This window comes from Asparagus officinalis, chromosome 1 (genome assembly GCF_001876935.1).
Source record: "Asparagus officinalis chromosome 1, Aspof.V1, whole genome shotgun sequence".
In the NCBI taxonomy this organism is placed as follows: domain Eukaryota; kingdom Viridiplantae; phylum Streptophyta; class Magnoliopsida; order Asparagales; family Asparagaceae; genus Asparagus; species Asparagus officinalis.
Window position 1 is genome coordinate 7,689,784 of NC_033794.1, and position 23,172 is coordinate 7,712,955.

General features: G+C 38.1%; 2 protein-coding genes across 2 annotated transcripts in view; one reads left to right on the forward strand and one right to left on the reverse strand.

Annotated features, from left to right (window-relative positions):
• LOC109830026 overlaps positions 1-20,252 on the forward strand; it is a gene marked incomplete at its 5' end in the record, with an annotated part of 46,562 nt that extends 26,310 nt beyond the window's left edge. The window contains 7 exons of the mRNA XM_020397180.1: positions 2,348-2,525; positions 6,713-6,804; positions 6,947-7,111; positions 7,950-8,057; positions 11,421-11,598; positions 17,891-18,169; positions 19,902-20,252. Coding sequence (XP_020252769.1) covers positions 2,348-2,525; positions 6,713-6,804; positions 6,947-7,111; positions 7,950-8,057; positions 11,421-11,598; positions 17,891-18,169; positions 19,902-20,252 — 1,351 coding nt within the window. The remainder of the gene's footprint in view (positions 1-2,347; positions 2,526-6,712; positions 6,805-6,946; positions 7,112-7,949; positions 8,058-11,420; positions 11,599-17,890; positions 18,170-19,901) is intronic.
• The window catches only part of LOC109832301, a 7,355-nt gene continuing 5,404 nt past the window's right edge, over positions 21,222-23,172 (reverse strand). Inside the window, exon 3 of the mRNA XM_020399725.1 lies at positions 21,222-21,389. Coding sequence (XP_020255314.1) covers positions 21,261-21,389 — 129 coding nt within the window. The 3' untranslated portion in view covers positions 21,222-21,260. The remainder of the gene's footprint in view (positions 21,390-23,172) is intronic.

Genomic DNA, 23,172 nt, shown 5'->3' on the forward strand with positions numbered 1-23,172 from the left:
AGCATGAGATGGAGGGCATTCTCTTAGTCAAAAGCCAAATGCAATGCAGATGAATACTCCAATGGGTACACGAGTCTAAACTGTATTCCTACCCTCAACAGGAAGTTTCTATAGAATATTAATCTGAATATTCTTAAGGATAACCTGATGAGCTCTCAATAGATATATCAACTCAGTGGTAAAAGCTGAACCCGCAAGAGCAGATACTAACTTCAATTCAAAATCTCGACAACGGTCAAGCGATAAACGTGACGCCGGGGAAGACATTAGCTATTCTACAAAGAACTGAATAGACTAAAAGCAACAGAGATCAAGCATTGAAGCCATTCACAAGTCCTTTCACACGATCTACTCAACCAAGCATCGAAGGGATCGTAAGTAAAACCTATCTTATCCAAAGTATCCTAGACTCTTCTATAAAAGAATGCGTCTGGAATACTTTGGAGGGGGTATCTGTAGGCGAAGAATGAGTCTGGAATACTTTGGGGGGGTATCTGTAGGCGTCAAAAAATGCTAATAGATATCCCAAACATAGAGAAAATCACTCAAAGGGATCTCATATTGAAAATCAAGACAGGAATGAACTGTCTCGCCAGCGAGATAGGCTTTGCTGTCTCGCCAGCGAGACAGTCTTTGCTGTCTCGCCAGCGGGACAGTCTTTGCTGTCTCGCCAGAGAGACAGTGTTGAAATGGTCAAAACTACCTTTGTAACTGCCCTACACGTGTCCATTAACTGCCAAGGGACGTGGGAAACATCGTGGGCGGAAATCACGTGAATAACTGCCAAAATAACGGAGTTTGAAACGTGGGAAGGCAGTTAAAACGAAAACTGCCTGCGGTTACCTGTTTCCGAGACAGCGTTTACTGTCTCACGGGTTGAGACAGCAAACACTATCTCGCCCGTCGAGACAGCAAACACTGTCTCGACAGCCTAACGTCGTCATTTGTTGAGTTTTTTCAGTTGTAGACCCCTGAGGCTATAAATACCCCCTTAGGGTCACTTCTGACGAGGATCGAGCATTTGTTAGAGCATTCCAGAGCAGAGAGAGAGCAGATTTGAGTTTTCTTGCAACGTCTTGAAATTAAGCTTTGACTTGATTTTAAGAAGAACGACTATCTTACTTTGATAAGATATCGTTTCAATTTCTCACTTCGATAAACGAAGTCAGAATCAGTAAACCCCCTTCACGATCTGTGATTCGGCGGTCCACGAACCAAAGCGTTCCCGGCACAGGCAAAGTCCCACGAAAACAAAGATCGATAGACGATTTTTGTGTTTGTTTCTCAAGAGTTGTAATTTTCGTTTTGTTGTGTAGAAAAAGTCTTATAAAAAGATTATTCTTTCGAATTTGTTATAATCAAACAAAGTTATAATGAATTCCTCAACAGAACCAACTTTTGAACCAAACACCCACCATCAAGTATAACTTTTAAGGCATGTTGATGTTGTTACTACATGCTATAGTTTTTGCTTGACTCGGCATATTACTTGTTTGCAATCTGAGGCGACAAACTAATTTAAACATGACTTCCATGTTAGAACATGGAGAATATGGAAGCGAGATATGTGGTATATTCATGTTTGACCTTTTTCCTTGTGCATGATATTCTACATACATTTAAGATATTGTGCATTTCATGTCTATGTCACATAGTTTTCAAAATATAATGGGTATGGGTCATAGTTTACCCTTATTCATTATCCACCCTGAATCTTCTCTTGAAGCATTTGGCCTAGTAAGTTAATAGCCTATGTAGCACGGACACGGATCCGACACGGCCATCCGACACGCCGACACGAGGCAAATCCTAAAAAATACATAGGATATGTGTGTTCGACACGTGTGTCCGACACGGACACGACACGACACGTCTTCATGTTATGCGTGTCCGTGCTTCATAGTTAATAGCTAAGCAAGAAATATACGCCCCTTTATGAAATAGCCAAAAGCACAAAATATCCTTATATATTATTGTGTACTTTGTCATTAGCCTGATGCTAACTTGTAGCTTTTTCTAATGCTACCATTTTGTCCATGTGAAAAAGATTAGGTGAATTTATTGTTACTAATAAAAAATTGTGAATAATCTTTTCATATTTTTCTTCATCGTTTTAGGAAGTTTTTTTTAGATATTAGTCTTTCAGCTTAGTGAGAATAATGAAAGTTTATAATCATCTTCTGTACTGATGTGTGCCAGTGTGTATGAGCGTGTGCTCGTGCATGCGGGTGTGCACATACTGAGCAAAAATGCTGGCATTTACGAATTTACATTTGTCATAAGTATATTTTGAACGCTGGATTTCCTTCGATGTAATTTCACATCTAATTTTTCAAAGCATTGCCAGGTATTGTGAGTGTTTTCAGGCAGGGGTTTACTGTGATGGATGCAACTGTACAAACTGTTGCAACAATGAAGAAAATGAAGCTGCCAGGCATGAGGCTGTTGAAGTTATTTTAGAACGCAATGCCAATGCATTTAGGCCAAAAATTGGTAGTAGTCCACATGCCGTCAGGGACAATAAGGTGTGTTTCTATCCATATTTTGGTGTATTCTTTCAATTCACTATCCATAATTTGGCACCCATAATCCTTAATCTTTGTTATCTTCTTGAACCTTATGCATACATGACCTCTTTTACATTATATGATTGGTAAGGAAAAATGTGATACTAATGTGATATATTCTTTTGATGATTATTACTTATTATAAACGAAAATTTATGCACGCCAAATTGGAAGCATCTTTTACATCAGGTCCTGATGGATCAGAACACGACGAAGATGATTGAAGCCAAGATTTTGTAAGGAAGGAACTTATAATTAAGCTAGGATGAGGTTTGAGATTCCGAAATGTAAAGTCTAGAGAATGATGCAATGACTATAAATTGTTCTATTGCATCTTATATTTGGCTAGCAAAGACAATTTAAAGATGATGATGATGCATGGTTTCTACATTATGTGGTGACTCTGCAAATTAATAATCTTTCATTAATATACAAGTAGTCATGCTGCTTATGCATTTGGGTCACCAAAATTGACAAGTTCACCTGAAACTTGGGATGTTTTCCATTCCATGTAGGAATACTGAAACTGCACATTAAACTTCTGTCTTGATGCACAACTAGTTTAAAGTCTCTTTTGAGTTTTTGCGTTATGTTGTTTTTGAAGGTATCAAATTTCTGATAACTAATAAATTGGGAGAAAGCAAGCTTGACTGACATCTTAACTGAGCATTCTCATCCATCATCATGCCAATTTATTACAATTACAAACCTTTATGCAATATTACTTAATATTTATGCATCATTTTGTTATTTGCACATTATCAGTAGTGGTGTTAAACGTTGTGTGTGGAAGAATTTTGAAAAGAAATCTAACTTTATGTGTTATAAAACAATTAGATTCTGAGCCAAGAAAACTATTATCTTGGTAGTACACTATATGAAACCTAACTTGTCATACGTTTACAGCGCACATGAAAGTAGAAAAGCTAATCCAAAAACCGACTTGTGGGTTTTACTCTAAAAAATTTACTTGATATTTTGGGTTCGGGTACAAAATGCTCAGAAACCTACCTTACCTGGCCCGTTGGCACCCCTTAGCATGCTCTATATAGTCACACTTTTGCTCAATTCACTTTTTTCATAAACAAGCGTTGGATTGAAACCAGACAAGCATGCTTTTGAGGTAAAATTGCTCTCTTACATTTTATTACAGTTCCAAATCATATGGACGCCGTCCAAGTTTAGGAGTCTTTTTTTTAATTAACAATTGAGCTGAGACATTTCCCCACACTTTCAATAACCTGTGCGAAAGAAAAGAGGCACTTATGTGAAGATGATAACCACTTAGAAAATTAAAGCTCCTGTCTCCTAAGGGACACTAACACATTTCTAGGTATTAGTCTTTTCGTATATATATTTCTGAGCATCAATAATGGATTTGATTGCTTGATATCTTAACATTGTCATTCAAATCATGTTCTCAAAAGAAAATTTCATTAAAAGTTCCAACTTTGCTATGTGCTAAGAGGAAGCATTTATGGCAGGAAGAGATCTGAAGCTGAGCGGCCAGAAATTAAAAGGGTGTTGTTTACATTTACTAATGTGAATTTTCGTGACAACACTCTAACATTGGATCCCTTACTATTTTGAACAATGAGATCAAGGTTGCTCATGCAATTGCATGAGCCTTCCTCTTAGGCTGTTGTGCACAATAAAATACTCGATGCAGATTTTCTTATCTTCTGCACTGATCTTCTTAGAATTTATGGCAATCTCCTCTCTGTTTCATTTAGTTTCCTATGCAGAGTCTTGCAAACTTAGAGCGTGTAAATAATAATAAAAATATTTAAGATACTCAAACAGCGATAATTTTCAAGATTCATATTTTTGATGCTCCTTCTTGTATAACAATTATCTTAAATTATATAATTCAGTGTTATGTTTATTTATGACAGGGCTAGTGAAAATTATGTTCATGCATTATAAAGAAATTACTGCCTACTCTTTGCGATACCTAATTTTTTTATTAGCTAACTGGATAGGTTCTAAAATGACATAGAGATTAGATTAATTGGAAGCGTTGTGTTTAATAAGATTGTTCTCGGGATTGTTGGAGATAGAAGGATGCTTATTATTCATTAATGTCATATGGCTTTCTTAGATGTTTCACAGACTGCAACGTTATTTATTGACATACTAAGAATCATATGGTTGAACTATCGTTATTCCACATTATGTATGTAGTGTGTCACATGTAAATGTTAACCATTGATGTTCCTTGCTCTTAGTAAACATTTCATGACACCCTTGAGGTTGTGGCAGCATGGTTCTATGCGAAGAGCTCAATTTGAAATGAAATCTTCATTATTTACCTTACAATGATGAATATTATCTTCTTAATTCCTATTTCTCCGGTCCAATTAATTACATTAGTCCTTCCTCAAATAAATGTCATTCTTCTTCTGAGGATATAGGAAGCATATGCTGTAGCTGTCAATTGTCATTCTGGCGAAGGAAATAATGCAAATGATCTCTTAGCTATTAAATCTACATGTAGAGATAGGTACAAAAAAGACTCTAACTGTTAGACCCTCATATATTGCAATAACTTGCCTAAGGAAACATGCTTTTACTTAATTTAATTTCCATATTTTAGTCTATATTCAGAAGATTAGAATCTTACCTTGATACTTGTACATAGCTCAACTAAATATTTAGGAAAACAATAATCACATATTTCACACCATCGATATAACGTTAAAGGCCATGTTGTGTACAACACACTTATAGTTTTTTGCCTTGACTCGGCATATTACTTGCTTGCCAATCTGCCGATGGCGACAAACTAATTTAACATGACTTTACATGTGTGGAACATGGAGGAATATGCGAAGCGCAGAGTATGCTGCGTATATTCATGTTTGACCTTTTTCCTGTGCATTGATATCTACATACATTAAGATATGTGCATTTCACGTCTAATGTCACATAGTTTTTCAAAATATAATGGGTATGCGCGCTCATAGCTTTACCCTTATTCATTATCCACCCTGAATCTTCTCTTGAAGCATTTGGCCTTAGTAAGTTCATAGGTAAGCAAGAAATATATACGCCCCTTTTGAATAGACAAAAGCACATAAATATCCTTATATATTATTGTGTACTTTGTCATTAGCCTGATGCCTAAAAAAAACTTGTAAGCTTTTTCTAGATGCTATACCATTTTGTCCATGTTGAAAAGATTACGGGAATTTATTTGTTACTAAATAAAAAATTCCGTGAATAATACTTTTCATATTTTTCTTTCATCGTTTTAGCGAAGTTATTTTTTAGATATTAGTCTTTCAGCTTAGTGAGAATAATGGAAAGTTTATAATCATCTTTCTGACTGATATGTGCCTGCCAGTGTGGTATTGAGCGTTTGCTGCTCGTGCATGCGGGTGTGCACATACTGGGCCAGCAAAAAATGCTGCGCATTTTACGAATTTACATTTGTCGTATAAGTATATTTTGAATGCTTGGATTTCCTGTCGATGTTATTTCACTATCTAATTGTTTTCAAAAGCATTGCGGTATTGTAGTGGGATTTTTTCGGCAGGGCCGTTTTCCACTGCTGATGGATGCAACTGTACAAACTGTGCCAACAATGTAAGAAAATGAAAGTGCCAGCATGAGGCTTGCTTGAAGCTTATTTTAGAACGCAACTGCCAATGGCATTTAGGCCAAAAATGGCTAGTAGTCCACATTGCCGTCAGGGACAATAAGGGTTGTTTTACTATCCATATTTTTGGTGTATTTCTTCAATTCACTATCCAAATTTGGCAACCCATAATCCTTAATCTTTGTTATCTTCTTGAACCTTTTTACATACATGACCTTTTTACATTATTTGATTGGTAAGGAAAAAATTGATACTCATGCGATATTTCTTTTTGCATGGATTATTTACTTATTATAAAACAAAAATTTATGCACTGTCAAATTTGAAGCATCTTTTACATCAGTCCTTGATGGATCAGGATCAGGACGAAGATATGAAGGCCAGATTTATTGTAAGGAAGGAACTTTATAATTTAAGTAGGATGAGGTTTTGAATTTCCGGAATTTTTAAAGTTCTAGGAGAATGATGCCATAATGACTATAAATTGTATCTATTGCATCTTACATTCTGCTGGTGACTCTGCAAATTAATAATCTTTCATTAGATATTAAGTAGTTCATGCATGGCTCATGCATTTGGTGTCACCGAAAATTTGACAAGTTCACCTGGAAACTTGCGGATGCTTTTCCATTCCATGTCAGGTAATACTGAGAAACTGCACATTAAACTTTCTGTTCTCTGATGCACAACTAGTTTAAAATCTCCTTTTGAGCTTCTTGCCGGTTTATGTTTGTTTTTGAGGTATCAAATTCTGATAACTAATAAATTGGCGGAGAAGCAAGCTATTGACTGACATATTTACTGACCATTCTCATTTCCATTCATCATGCCAATTTATTACAATTACAAACCTTTTATGCACTACTCCGCAGCCGTCTCCACAGAAGCAGCATCTGACGTGTCCTACTGCTCCGATACCGCGGCCTTCAGTTCCAATCTCGGTGTAGGTTTTCTGTTCAACCTTGGGCCTTCAATTTTGTTGTGAAGTTCGAATTTTGTTGGGTTTTTTTGTTACTTTTTGTTGATTTTGTGATTTGGTGCTCGATTGCTGTTACTTTTGGAGATTAGTAGTTAACTTTGGTTATTTTGAATTTACTGTGAATTTTATATGAATTTTTGATGAGGAAGTAAGGGGTTCTTTTTTTTATGTCGAAAATTTCATGTTATTTTTATCTAGTGAGAGTAAGTTTGTTTCCTTTGGTTTAAGAATGAATTATATGGTTACTTGAATTTCTTCTGTTGTGTTTAGCTATGAAGTTCAAAAATTCTGGAGTTTCAAATTTTGGGAACTTGATGCGGCTCTTTAGTTCCTTCTATTGCATTTAAATACTGGTATAAAGGAGTTATCTTTGATTTGTAAAGTTATTGTGCCATATGCGAACCAATTATAGGAGACAACAGACTTACTCTGATTTTGAAATCATGAATTTTCCCACTAATATGCCACATTTTGTGGGTTTCATAATTATAGATTTGTGACACCTCTTTAGATTCATCGTTCCTCCCTCAAAACCTTAACTTTTTCAGCTATCCTCCTTCGATGGCTCCCTGGTTCTTGCAAAATAAGCGGCTAACGGCTAAGTGAACTGTATTTCTACACTCTATGGATCATGCTTCCCCCAAAATTTGGGATCTCTTTTTCATCTGTTATATATATGTGGTACATGCCTATGATCTTTCAAACGTATAGATATCCACCTTCAAGATTCATGCTTCTTTAGATACTTTTACTGTAAGAATGAAATCACATAAAATTATCTCCTTGTAATTTTCTCTTCCAGGAAGCCAGAGTCACCAAAATCACGACCAAGACCTATATATGAAGTGAAAGACGGTACTCCAACAAGGAAAAAGAATTGCAATTGTAAACATTCGAGATGCCTGAAGCTGTACGTTCTATGCCTTCGTTTATAGTGTTTACATGGATTTTACGCCAAAATGAAGTTTTGATTCACTGCTTACTGTTTGTTCATGTTTTTTCATGTGCATGGAGGGCATAATATATGTATTTCAGTAGTTCTTTATAATTTAAAGGTACAATATCTTGTATGTGATATCTTTCTAAACATAAACATCATTTATAGACTGGAAGAGCACAGCGAATCTCACCCATTTTTGTGACATATTTTAATGCCCGTAAGAATTGTTAATTAGATTTTATGTTGCATAGTGAAAGTAGTGGCAGTGGTATGCAGATGTTATTAATGATTCTGCAAGTCTGCAAGAAGTGGGCTATATCCGTTTTAGTACATCTTATAGTGAAGAATACACAATGTCATAGACATCAAACCTAGTTTCAGATGCAGTCCTGGTCTTATTTGATTCTGCAAAGTTCTCTAATTCTAAGACCTTCATCTTCATATGCATGTCAGGACTCAGGCCTATAACTTATTTTGAAGAAAACAAGTGTAGATTTTTATAAGAAAATATTAACTAAAGCCTATATCTTCATTCTTATATAATTGCCAGTTTTTAGAAGCGAAAGGTGAGGTCAAGGTGATAAAGTACTATGTTGCCTGTGGCGAGAGGCCCCAAAAAAGGCGATTGCCTCAGTGAACCGGTGCGATGATCTTCAAGAAATTCATAAACATTACACATAATATACAAATAATATGCAATTAAACACCATACCAATGGGACAAATCTTTTACAATTGAATTTTGAAGTCACAACTTATGGTACCTGACAAGACATAGGCCATCTACATAGCAGTAGGCAACAGATAGTAAATAATAATAATAACTAGCAACTACTAACATGCATAATTAAACAACAAAGTTTGAGCTTTCAAGGGTCAAATTCTGGAATGCACTTGAGATCATGCGCGTGCGCCACGTGCCCGCGCACACTAAGGTTAACTACAACAAGAATAGCAAAAGATCAACCAAGCGAAAAGGATGGGGAAAAAACAAACTGTACTTTATCAGAAGACAAATCTCACACCCTCAAAAAATTTAAATAGAGACTCCTTTCATTCCTTCCCGCATGCCTTAGGTAAGCGCATGAGACGCCTCTGTGAGCTCTTGAGGCGCCGAAAGGCTCTCACCTTAGTAACCTTCATCTCTTTGCGATATGAAAGGCGTTAAGGTAAGATATCACCTCACATGAGCACCTGAGACGCTAGGGTCATTTGCTTTTAAAACATTGATAATTGCATAAGAGAGAACGGAATTGTGCGAAAGAGGGTGGTGGAGAAAGCTGGAGGCCTTTGCCTTATCTCATTGAAGCTCAAAGTCAATAACAAAGGAACTTATCTTGTTTTCAAAGGAGACCAAGGAGAAGGAGGAGTGTGAGAACGGGTAGAAGTATGCTGCAGGTGTTAATGAAAATATTGCAAGAGATCAAGGATGATAGTGAGCGGCAGAAATAAAAGGGGTTGTTTACATTTACTAGTGAATTTCGTGACAACCACTCTTACATTGGATCCTACTATTTTGAACAAGAGATCAAGGTTGCTCATCAATTGCATGAGCTTCCTCTTAGGCTGTGTGACCAATAAAATACTCGAGCAGATTTTCTTATCTTCTGACTGATCTTCTTAGAATTTATGGCAATCTCCTCTCGTTCATAGTTTCCATGCAGAGTCTTGCAAACTTAGAGGGTAAATAATAATAAAATATTTAAGATACTCAAACAGCGATAATTTTCAAGATTCATATTGATGCTCCCTTCTTGTATAACAATTATCTTAAATTATATAATTCAGTGTTATGTTTATTTATGACAGGTGCTAGTGAAATTATGTTTCATGATTTATAAGGAAATTACGCCTACTCTTTGGATACCTAATTTTTTATTAGCTAATGGAAGGTTCTAAATGACAGAAGATTAGATTATGGAAGGTTGTGTTTAATAGATTGTTCTGGATTGTTGGAGATAGAAGGGATGCTTATTATTCATTAATGTCATAGGTTTCTTAGATGTTTTCACAGACTGACGTCTATTTATGACATACAAGAATATATGTTGAACTATCGTTATTCCAACATTATGTATGTCGTGTGTCACATGTAAATGGAACCATGATGTTCCTTGCTCTTAGTAAACATTTCATGACACCCTTTGAGTTGTGGCAAGCATGGTTCTATGGAAGAGCTCAATTGGAAATGAAACTTCATATTTACCTACAATTGATGAATTTATCTTCTTAAATTCCTATTTCTCGGTCCAAATTAATTACATTAGTCCTTCTCAATAAATGTCATTCTCTTCTGAGGATGATAGAGCATATGCTGTAGCTGTCAATTGTCATTCTGGGAAGGAAATAATGCAAATGATCTCTTAGCTATTAAATTCTACATGTAGAGATAGGTACAAAAGACTCTAACTGTTAGACCCTCATATATGCAATAACTTGCAAGGAAACATGCTTTACTTAATTATTTCCTATTTTTAGTCTATATTTTCAGAAGATTAGAATCTTACCTGTGATACTGTACATAGCTCAACTAAATATTTAGGAAACAGTAATCACATATTTCACACCATCGAGTATAACGTTAAAGGCATGTTGTTACCACACACTATAGTTTTTGCTTGACTCGGCATATTACTTGTTTGCAATCTGAGGCGACAAACTAATTTAAACATGACTTACATGTTGGAACATGGAGAATATGGAAGCGAGATATGTGGTATATTCATGTTTGACCTTTTTCCTTGTGCATGATAATCTACATACATTTAAGATATTGTGCATTTCACGTCTATGTCACATAGTTTTCAAAATATAATGGGTATGGGTCATAGTTTACCCTTATTCATTATCCACCCTGAATCTTCTCTTGAAGCATTTGGCCTAGTAAGTTCATAGGTAAGCAAGAAATATACGCCCCTTTATGAAATAGCCAAAAGCACAAAATATCCTTATATATTATTGTGTACTTTGTCATTAGCCTGATGCTAACTTGTAGCTTTTTCTAATGCTACCATTTTGTCCATGTGAAAAAGATTAGGTGAATTTATTGTTACTAATAAAAAATTGTGAATAATCTTTTCATATTTTTCTTCATCGTTTTAGGAAGTTTTTTTTAGATATTAGTCTTTCAGCTTAGTGAGAATAATGAAAGTTTATAATCATCTTCTGTACTGATATGTGTGCCAGTGTGTATGAGCGTGTGCTCGTGCATGCGGGTGTGCACATACTGAGCAAAAATGCTGGCATTTACGAATTTACATTTGTCATAAGTATATTTTGAATGCTGGATTTCCTTCGATGTTATTTCACATCTAATTTTTCAAAGCATTGCCAGGTATTGTGAGTGTTTTTCGGCAGGGGTTTACTGTGATGGATGCAACTGTACAAACTGTTGCAACAATGAAGAAAATGAAGCTGCCAGGCATGAGGCTGTTGAAGTTATTTTAGAACGCAACGCCAATGCATTTAGGCCAAAAAATGGTAGTAGTCCACATGCCGTCAGGGACAATAAGGTGTGTTTCTATCCATATTTTGGTGTATTCTTTCAATTCACTATCCATAATTTGGCACCCATAATCCTTAATCTTTGTTATCTTCTTGAACCTTATACATACATGACCTCTTTTACATTATTTGATTGGTAAGGAAAAAAGTGATACTCATGCGATATATTCTTTTGATGATTATTACTTATTATAAACAAAAATTTATGCACGTCAAATTTGAAGCATCTTTTACATCAGGTCCTGATGGATCAGGACAGGACGAAGATGATTGAAGCCAAGATTTTGTAAGGAAGGAACTTATAATTAAGTTAGGATGAGGTTTGAGATTCCGGAATTTAAAGTCTAGAGAATGATGCAATGACTATAAATTGTTCTATTGCATCTTACATTATGTGGTGACTCTGCAAATTAATAATCTTTCATTAAGATATAAGTAGTCATGCTGCTCATGCATTTGGGTCACCAAAATTGACAAGTTCACCTGAAACTTGGGATGTTTTCCATTCCATGTAGGAATACTGAAACTGCACATTAAACTTCTGTCTTGATGCACAACTAGTTTAAAATCTCTTTTGAGTTCTTGGGTTATGTTGTTTTTGAAGGTATCAAATTTCTGATAACTAATAAATTGGGAGAAAGCAAGCTTGACTGACATATTTACTGAGCATTCTCATCCATCATCATGCCAATTTATTACAATTACAAACCTTTATGCAATATTACTTAATATTTATGCAACTTTTTGTTATTTGCACATTATCAACAGTGGTGTTAAACGTTTTGTGTGGAAGAATTTTGAAAAGAAATCTAACTTTATGTGTTATAAAACAATTAGATTCTGGGCCAAGAAAACTATTATCTTGGTAGTACACTATATGAAACCTAACTTGTCATACGTTTACAGCGCACATGAAAGTAGAAAAGCTAATCCAAAAACCGACTTGTGGGTTTTACTCTAAAAAATTTACTTGATATTTTGGGTTCGGGTGCAAAATGCTCAGAAACCTACCTTACCTGGCCCGTTGGCACCCCTTAGCATGCTCTATATAGTCACACTTTTACTCATTCACTTTTTTCATAAACAAGCGTTGGATAGAAACCAGACAAGCATGCTTTTGAGGTAAAATTGCTCTCTTACATTTTATTACAGTTCCAAATCATATGGACGCCGTCCAAGTTTAGGAGTCTTTTTTTTTTTTTAATTAACAATTGAGCTGAGACATTTCCCCACACTTTCAATAACCTGTGGTAAAGGAAAGAGGCACTTATGTGAAGATGATAACCACTTAGAAAATTAAAGCTCCTGTCTCCTAAGGGACACAAAGACATTTGTAGATATTAGTCTTTTCGTATATATATTTCTGACCATCCATAATGGATTTGATTGCTTGATATCTTAACATTGTCATTCAAATCATGTTCTCAAAAGAAAATTTCATTATTAACATTGTCATTCAAATCATGTTCTCAAAAGAAAATTTCATTAAAAGTTCCAACTTTGCTATGTGCTAAGAGGAAGCATTTATGGTTCATGTTCTCAAAAGAAAATTTCATTAAAAGTTCCAACTTTGCTATGTGCTAAGAGGAAGCATTTATGGTAGGAAGAGGCGGGATCTATGTGCACCTAACTAAGAGATCTGAATGCTTGCGCAGGGAATTCACTCTGAGCAGCGATGAAGTGGAGAATGAAAATGTTCGCCGGAATGGTCATCTCCTTAGAGAGATCTTTTTTCTCAATCCTATCGGGTCTCAAGCCCTTAATTTGTCCATCGCTCCTCACAAAATGAACATGTTGATCAGCGAAGGTCCTGAGGGATATATTCTCCTTCTCCTTGACAAGATCAAAACTAAAATTCCTGCGGTAGCTGACGCTCAAAAAATAGGAGAGCGGATCCATTCGCTTCGTGTTCGGCAGGAAGAGGAAACGATCGTCAAACCTCCACAGCAGTTTGGAGTTTTCTACATGTATAAATTGGTCATCCACTTGTATGTGATCTCCAAAAAGGAATGTCGGTTTTACAAACTGGTCATTCCTTGCTGACGTCTCAATGTCCATGTTTGTGACCAAGGCTATAAGAGTGGATGGTCTGGCATCGCTGATCTTGTACGCTCGTTCTAGACCTTGAAGAGTGCATAGTTGAGGTTCTTCACGAAAACCAAAAGCTACACTATCATCTGGACCACCGGTATACCCGAAGTGATACTCGAAGGAAATTAGTACATCGGGAAAAAACACTGCAAAATAAAAAGCAGAAGTTATTAGTTGAAACATATGCAGCTTGTAAAAGTCCAAAGGACAAAAGCCAAACGCAGAGGTCGAAACTTGCATTTCGATTTCAAAACGCTGGGGTCGAAACCGGCGTTACAATTTCAGAACGTAGAAGTCAACCACGTGTTCTAAATTTAAAACGCAAGGGTAGCCCCGCGTTTCAGATTCCGAACGCAGAGATCAAGACCTGCGCAAGCGTCATTCTTGCGTTTCACAACCAATGCGGAGGCCCACCTCTGCGTTTCAACCAAAGAAGAACAAGTCCTCCTTGTCGTCATCAACTCAGAACCCATCTAGGGTTTCGAAAGAACCTGTCGAAACAAGTTGCAGTGATCCTCACTTATCATAGCAGGCATGTACTCCCGACGGTATCGACAGCGGNCGCGGTTGCGGAATCGGGAACACCGTCGGTGTCCTTAATCGGCAACGTTTCAGAGGTCGATGCTTCAGTCTTTCTCAGACGAGAACTGGATCTCCTGGACGCCATTGTCGTTGATGACATGAGAAAAGTCAGAAAATCGTCAGAGATTTCAAAAAAGCTTGAAGACAACGAAGATTTTCGTTCAGGAATCAAGATGAGAATTAAAGAGTTAAGTAACTCTTGATTTGACCCAAGTGGTCTGTTCATACAACAGCCAAGCTGTTAAATGCAGCACAGGATTCTAGGAGAACCTCGGCCAAACGTGATTTCCGCATTATCAGATGAAGTTGTTTAGACTTCGGTTAAACGTAAAGTTCGTTTTTGCGTTCCAAATTCCAAATGCAGAGCTCACCCTTACGTTCAAAATCCCAAACGCTAAGTCTCGACCCTTGTTGCAAGTATTTTTAACGTAGATTCCAGCTCCGCATTTCAAACCCTAAACGCAGAGGTCACTTTTGCGCTCCAATTTCAAAGCGAGGGGTTCACCCCCAAGTTTTTAAACCTTAAACGTGGATACCATCCTCGCGCTTCCAACATGGCACTTACTCTCATGTAAGTCATGTATCATGAACTCTTTTGACAAAGTGTTGACAAAACCTCTGCGCATCCCCAACAGGGTCCAAGCTAAATCAGTTGACAAAGTTCCCCCAACATCGTCAAGTTAACATTACACTTCAGATGATCATCATCCCCATAGGGTTTGAACTCAGCTTACATCACTCTTAATGAGACAAACATTTCCTCAGTCAAAACATTTCCTCATGCATTTGCACTCGCTGCTGTAGGTTTCCTGGCACGCGGCTTAGAAGCGGTTTTCTTAGAGGCCATCGGATTCGTGAGTGGGAAGTTCGTCGGAGATTTGAACGAAGATCTTCGTTGAGTTCGCCGGAGAGGAATAGAAGAGTCAGATGACCCTCGATTCGAGCTTGGCGGCCTATTTATAGACAAGTATGAGCTGTCAAATCGGGACGGAATTTTAGGTAAAAATCTCGCCCAAAACGTGACCCCTGCGTTCACATTGAGTCGGTTGGACTCCCAGATGTTGAAGTCACATGCACGTCTCAGTGACCAGGCGCCGATCTCACCATTACGTCTCATCATCCAAACGCTGAGTCCATCTCTGCGTTCTAAATCCCAAACGCAAAGGACCACCTATGCGTTCCAAAAGAAGAATCATGACACTCGCCCTCATGTGAGTCTTGTTCAGTAAATTTCTGCAACCAAGTTCATGATGCCTTCGAAACGGATGTAGTGAACAATCACTTAATAAATCTTAATCCAATTTTGGGATCCAAAGTATTCCGAAAATTCGTTCCAGTCGATTGCGAACTTTTAAAATTTTTAGAGGGGGTTCTGTAGGCTGTCTAAAAAAATTTACTGTAGATAGCTGAATCTCATCAAGCACTGATGATGGAAGTTGCAACCTGACAATTTTCGCGTTACCAATCCAATGATAAAAGTACAATCAGACGACTTTCACGTTAACAGATGAATGCTACAATTGGAAAATTTTCACAACGATCGTCACGACAACCGATGGAAGTTCTGATTCAACAGTCTTTACAATCAACAGCGGGAGTTACAATCTGACGACTCACATTTCAAAGAGCCAAGACAAAGATTACAAGATGACGAACTTTGCAACGCTTTAACAAAAAGAGACTACAAGTCAACGGTCTCTTCACCTCAAGACGCAGAGCTCATCTCTGCGTCTTAACAACAAAACGCAGAGCTCACATCTGCGTTCTAGGAACAGAATGCTGAAGCGACTGCTGTGTTCCAGCCACAAACGCAGAACCCAACTCTGCGTTCTAGATATAAAATTCACGCCCAGAACGCCAGATTGGCGTTTGACTCGTTCAAACACGACTTGAATGGTTCCAAAATCGTTTCCCACGATCGGAAGGGATCACAACCCCACTTAGGAGCGAATTAAGGGGACGATTACACTCCTTAATTCCCCATAAATAGCAACAAACTCAACTGAGTTCAGGATCGATCTTTTTTTAGATCATCAGAGATCTTTTGGCAGATCGGGGATCTTCTTCAATCAGCTTGAGATCGGCAAACTTCGGATCTTTGGAGCTTTCCTCGAAGCTTTCTTGTCTTGGTTTGTGAACCATTTTGGTTAATTAACTCTTTTACAGAGTTCTCAAACTCGTTTAGTGTTCTTAACTCTTCTAGAGTTTTCAACTTGCTCGTCAAGTTCTTCTAAACTCATTTAGAGTTCTAAAACTTGCCTTGCAAGTTCTCCTCAACATCAATTCAAGAGGACGACACCGTAGCCCACGAGGTGAAGTGTTCGGATCGTCAATGTGATACAAGGATCTGAACTCCCATCGATACCGAGAAGAACCCAGATTAAACAAAGGGAAGGATCTCTGTCGATCCATTCTCTCTTTTGTAAATCAGGACACCGATCGAGAAGAGTTGTAATTTCTTTTTCTAAGACGGTTAGAGAGAGATTACATTGAGAGAGCTGTATTCATTCTTTTTCTAAGTCTGTTAGAGAGAATAATACAAATTTTATTTTCAATTTTCTTCCTCAATTTTCCCAACAAACAGCGGTCAATAGGTGAATTTTAAGCTGATATGATCGCTGATCAGAGTCAAGCAGATGCAAAGCTCAAGTCTCTTGAAAAACATCTGCAAGATGTAAGTTATGCTTTACTGCTTCTCTTGAACTATCACAATTTTTATTGGAGGCAAATCTGAGCAATTACACTGTTATCTGAGGGAATCCCAACATAATTTCTAGTTTTTTTTCTAAATAAGAAGCCTTGGTCACATAGGTATAAAAATATCTAATGTTTCTAACTATCTAATGCCGATCCGCTTTTTGGTTAGCCGTGTCACCTAGTGAAGATGGCCATGCATTGTAGATCCTGAGTACATACACTGATACACATACTATAATGAACACTATTCGAGCTCCATTATGCGTGTGCAATGCTTGTTTGACAACAATGCTCCGTGGACCGAATATGGGTACCATGTTGGAGACATCTAGGCGTGTGCAATGCTTGTTTGACAACAATGCTCCGTGGACCGAATATGGGTACCATGTTGGAGACATCTAGCCATGCCGAATCTAGAACTTCTGTTTTTCAGGTTTAGGATGCAAGTGTGTACTATTTCTCTTGTTGGACTGGTTATTTGATAGGCCAACGAGATGTATACATCATCACCGTCTCGTACGATCTTTTTATTGGAGCCTTGATATACCAAGTTAAAGGGAAAAAATATATTGGCTTAATTATGTTGTAATAATTTTCAGCAGGGTGTCACGCATATCCTATATTTTGGATGAAATAGGCTGCTGATAAATATTCACCAACAGTATTGAGCCATGCGGATGGAGCAAAGAGGTAATGCTAGGGCTTCGTAGCTTTTAACATTTTTTATCTAGTAGCAGCTTACATTGTTGTTAATGTTCTTGCAAAGGTTTTTTCTTCTTTTGTAGAGCGATAAAGCTAGTAACATCTATTATTTCTTCTTTTGTAGAGCAATTAGCTTTACATCTTTGGATGGTGTTTCAAGCAGCTAGTTGTATTTCTTTGTATCATAGTGATCTAAAAAAGTGTACTCATCTTTTTTTAATTGTGAAGGGTTTTCATGAAAGCAGAATGGGAAGACAGTTGGTTAGTGTTTATGGTCAACAAGATGAGTATTCAAAAGAAGAAATAATAGATGCTGTTGAGAAGTGCATGAAAAAGTATGCTGACAATCTATTGCGCCATCTTGATGGGATCAGTGGACGGTTGTCACAACTGGAGATATATTGCTACAAACTCGAGCGGTCAATAGGTGAATTTCAAGCTGATATGATCCGTGATCAGAGTCAAACAGATACAAAGCTCAAGTCTCTTGAAAAACATCTGCAAGAAGTAAGTTATGCTTTGCTGCTTCTCTTGAACTATCACAATTTTTATTGGAGGCAAATCTGAGTAATTACACTATTATCTGAGGGAATCTCAGCATAATTTCTAGTTTTTTTCTAAATAAGAAGCCTTAGTCACATAGGTATAAAAATATCTAATGTTTCTAACTATCTAATGCTGATCCGCGTTTTGGTTAGCCGTGTCACCTAGTGAAGATGCCCATGCATTGTAGATCCTGAGTACATACACTGATACACATAACACATACTATAATGAACACTATTCGAGCTCCATTACGCGTGTAAAATGCTTGTTTGACAACAATGCTCCGTGGACCGAATATGGGTACCATGTTGGAGACATCTAGCCATGCCGAATCTAGAACTTCTGTTTTCAGGTTTAGGATGCAAGTGTGTACTTTTTCTCTAGTTGGGACTGGTTATTTGATAGGCTAACGAGATTTATACATCATCATCGTCTCGTGCGATCTTGATTAGGCCAATTTTGAGTTGAATTTGTTCAAACTAATTGATTAATTTTATTCCAAATTAGGTCAATGTAGGAGCATGCTTCCTATTGCCCTTGAAAGCACTCTTTCAGTTTTTCCTTTCACTTTTCTTTGGTAAATGAATAAATTTCATTACCAATGGGCATTATATACAGGACTGACTAAGGCATTGTAAGTTTAACAAAATCCCCTTGGGGAATCACAACAACTGAATATAAAAAACTACTCATAAAAGCACTATACAAAGAACTCATGATGAGTCAAGCTAACATCTAAAAAACCCTGAAACAGGCCTATGCAAAATTGAAGTGAGAATACAGGTTTTAATCTGTTTTCGCTTTTCTTTCTTATTCAATGTTTTCTGTTGTCTTCTTGTGCTTGCACTCGAACATTGACTATTGCATACAAATGGCGGGATATCTTCACAGTGAATGGGTCGGTTTATTTCAATTTTCTCTGATGTTTACTGTTGTATTGCCAACATTGCATTCAAATAGCGAAGGAGAAAGGGTTAGGTGTGGTATTTAATTTATGTTACTGAGTGTTGGTTTGGTTTGTTGGACCAAACGCATATTTGGCAGATTTGGCCAGAGGGACTTGGATTGGACCCAACGAATGTTTTGGTCTTTAGCTACTCCACTATAAGGAACAAATCATGATGATCAAGTACCATTTAACATGGTTCCATATTGCACCTTAGACAACATGGCCCCAGTAGTCACTGTATCTGATGAAAGTCATAGAGAAGTTAATATGTATTTGTATCTCTCACCTACCAAACGAAATTTCTTTGCTTTCCTTTTTTTTTCATCTCCCACATCCAGTTTTTAGTATTATCAGTTTATGACCTTGTTTATAGTCATGCGGAACGCATGAATAATATTTGGTGAATATGATTTGGATTTGGATCCTTTAATGCCACCTTTAAAGTGAATATAATAAATTACATGATATTCCTTTTTTTCTTTGATAATCTTCATACTAAAATATCCAACCTTCATGTTTCTGCTTGCTTTTTTTTTAATTTGTTCTTAGATTTCATGTTGTATTTTTCAATAAACAGCAGTGCACGCTGCTGAACATAAAATCTGTCAGTCCTCTTATATATCAAACTCAATAATGCCCATTTATTTACAGAGGAAACCGATTTCCTTCCCTAATTACTTAGTTTATCAAACATGATAAGAATGCTCGCCACAGAAACCTCAAAATTCTTCTTGGTTATATCAGGTCCGCAGGTCCATTCAAATTCTCAGAGACAAACAAGAGCTTGCCGAAACTCAGAAGGAGTTGACCAGACTTCAGCTAGCGCCCAGGGAATCTGCCTCTACTACCAAGTATCAAAACAACGAAGACACCATCTCATCATCGTCAGTTCCTGAGCCCAAAAGGCACGATGACACACCAAACGTTCCCAGTCAGCACTTAGCCCTTGCTTTGCCCAACCAGATCCCAGTATCATCCTCTGTTCCCACTAGAACTCCTGAAATGAATCAGCTTCCAATTCAGCAGCAGCAGTCACCTGCTCTTGCCCCTCCACTACTCCAATTCCTCAATTGGTCAAAACCTTTAAATAGTTAAGACCACAACCAAAATCCCCTCTCGATTCTTTCAATGAACGAGAGGCCCACAAATGGAACGATCAAACCTTCCTACAGTCAGGATCGTCTCAAAACCCCCACTTGGTCAAACCTTACTACAGTTAGGACCACAGCCAAAATCTCCTTTCGATTCATTTCTTTTGCGAACGAAAGGTCCACTTTTGAATTGAGTAATCAAACCTTATGACAGTTAGGGTTATTCAAACCAATCCAGATTCTCTAAGTGGAGATCTCACTTTGAGTCTCTTTACTCCAGGAGATAGAATATAAAATTCTTCCTCTCCGATTCTGGGACGACCGTCGTCATCGACCGATCGGGCGCTGCTTCAGTCATTCGCCCTCTTCCTCAGATCGAACAAAGCAGAAGCAATCGGGTCGGTTTTGTTTGCTCTGGCCCGAACCGAGTCTCTGGTTCGGTTCATCTAGGGTTTAGTTTGGTTCAGTGTGATTTAAGTTTTGAGTCGTGATCCATTGGTGTATGGCTGACCCTGACGCTGAAGACAACGATCTCGTGCTTCATCCAGAGACTGGTATTGTTGATTTGCAGCTTTCCACGTGGTTCGATTACCGGACGTTCGAGAGTGTTCCTGAATACGTCGAACGCGTGACTCGTCAGCTTGTAGACAGTGTGGAGAGCAGTTTGGGAATTAGTTCTTGGCACCGATGTTTTCATCCAGATACGCCGCTTCACCCAAATTACGTAGCTCTCGGAGGAGAACTCCCGCCACTCAGATTCGGAGTTATTACACCGCCTCCAGAGGATCCTCCCATCGAACCAGTCCAACCCGACGAAGGTTTAATTTTCTTACGCCCAAGTATTTTCTGAATTGCTATTGCGTGCATGCTATTACCAATCTTAGTATCAATTGCTGTATTCAGTTTGAATAGTGAGCGAGTGATTCTGTTGCTGAGTATTTCTGCTTATCTAAATATTACAAATTGAACTGTATTAAGAGAACAAATCATTACATTAATTATCGGAATAATTTTACAAAGGTTCAAACTTAGTACATTGCAACTTTTGCTTAAAAACCGTCGTTCGCTTCATTTTACTCTTGAACTTCCTGCTTAGATTGATCGCTGATTTGGTGAAGCATTGTTGTCGCTGATCTTGCACCTGCATTCACATTGTTTCACATCACATTCCCTCAATACCATACGTTTACAAAGATTGGTGATAAAAATTATAAAGTGATCGTGAACAGTGGAAGCTGCATTAACGCGGTCTCCTCAGCAGTGATCGCTAAGCTTGGTCTTAAAGTTGTACCCCATCCTAACCCATACAAAGTATCATGGCTTAACGACACCGCACTCAATGTCCAAGAGAGATGTTTAGTCCCTCTCCAATTTTCCATTTATAAGGACAAAGTTTGGTGCGATGTCCTGAAAATGGATGTGGGTCAAGTTATTCTTGGAAGACCCTGGCTATTTGATAACGACGTTCATATCTTCGGGCGATCCAATATGCTATTATTCGAGCATGACGGGAAGAAGGTCAAGATCCTTCCGGTTCAACCGAAAGGTAATGACAAGAAGCCCGATCCAAACAAGTTTTCCCAAGGCGTTAATCTAATTGGAGCTAAAGAGATTGATCGTGAACTAGCCAATGGAGCTCCCATTTTCGCCCTCGCCGCTAGAGAAGCTCCTAAGGATATTGCTAATACAGCTCCCCCAGAAGTCGCTCCTGTGTTGGAAGAATTCTCTGATGTCTTCCCTGAGGACCTTACTAAACCTCTTTTGCCTTTTGTTGTCTTGGGAAAAACTACTCAAAGAATTGAATATGAAGGCATTCAGATGATTTGCTTCAAGCGTGGCAAATTTGGACATAGAAAAGATGATTGTTCTTTGTCTGCAGGAGATGGAACTACAATGGCAGACCATGAGATACTGAAAGATGCTCTACTGGAGGATGAACATGCCCCTAAACAGAATGAGAACCCGTCTCTACCTGGAAGCCAGTCCCAAAGGGCAAGCCAGGTGACGCAAGAGGAGTCAGATTTTGGCCCTTGGATGCTTGTTCAACGACGACGTGGACGGCGGCCGGTGAGTGGTGAGGCTGGGAAAGGAAAGTCTAATAATCAACGGGATGCACGGCTAAACAAGGGTAGCATATTCACTGCTTTGTTATCTACGGATTTCATGGGATTGCAAGATGAAAACACGCCTAATGATAGGGTGACTGCTACCGTAGGCAAGTAAGAGGGATGCCCAAAAAGGGAATCAAACTAGGGAATGGAGACCTAAACAATCTGGGATACGTATTTCAGATAAGATGATAGTTAAATACAAGTCAACTTCTACTTCTAAAGAAGGCAAGTTGAAGTCAAAGGAAAAAGTTCCAATATTTATGGAGTCAAAAATTTTGGGCCCTCCACCAGAATTTCAATTTAAGGCTGGTGCTTCGAAGCCCATTGATTTTGATTCCCAAAGACTGGCGTCCTTTATTGGGCCAAGTAATGCACATGTGGAGCTGAATTGTGACCATATTACAACTAATGATAGTTATCAGCATTCCCCCCTCGGGTTTTCTCCCGGAATTCCTCATGGCCCTGGGCACCTCCATGATGAAACAGATCCACTCAAGTTGCCGCAAGAGCACCCTCCTTCTTTGCATGCAGCGGTAAGTGAAGGCCAACCATGCGTGCTGATTGACAATGGAGATGCTAAGGACTTGGCAAAGGAAGACACTATGATGGTTATGGCTGAAGTTGTTGCCAACTACAAGGATAGCCAACCGCCCCGTCCGTTGGATGGTTGACGTATCTTGGCTACCTCTCCTTAAATTTGTGTCCATTATCACGATTTTATTTTGGAATGTGAGAGGCGCAACAAGTGCCGAGTTTCGCAGGAATATCAAGGAGTTAATTCGACTGCATAGGGTGCAAGTTTTAATTGTTGCT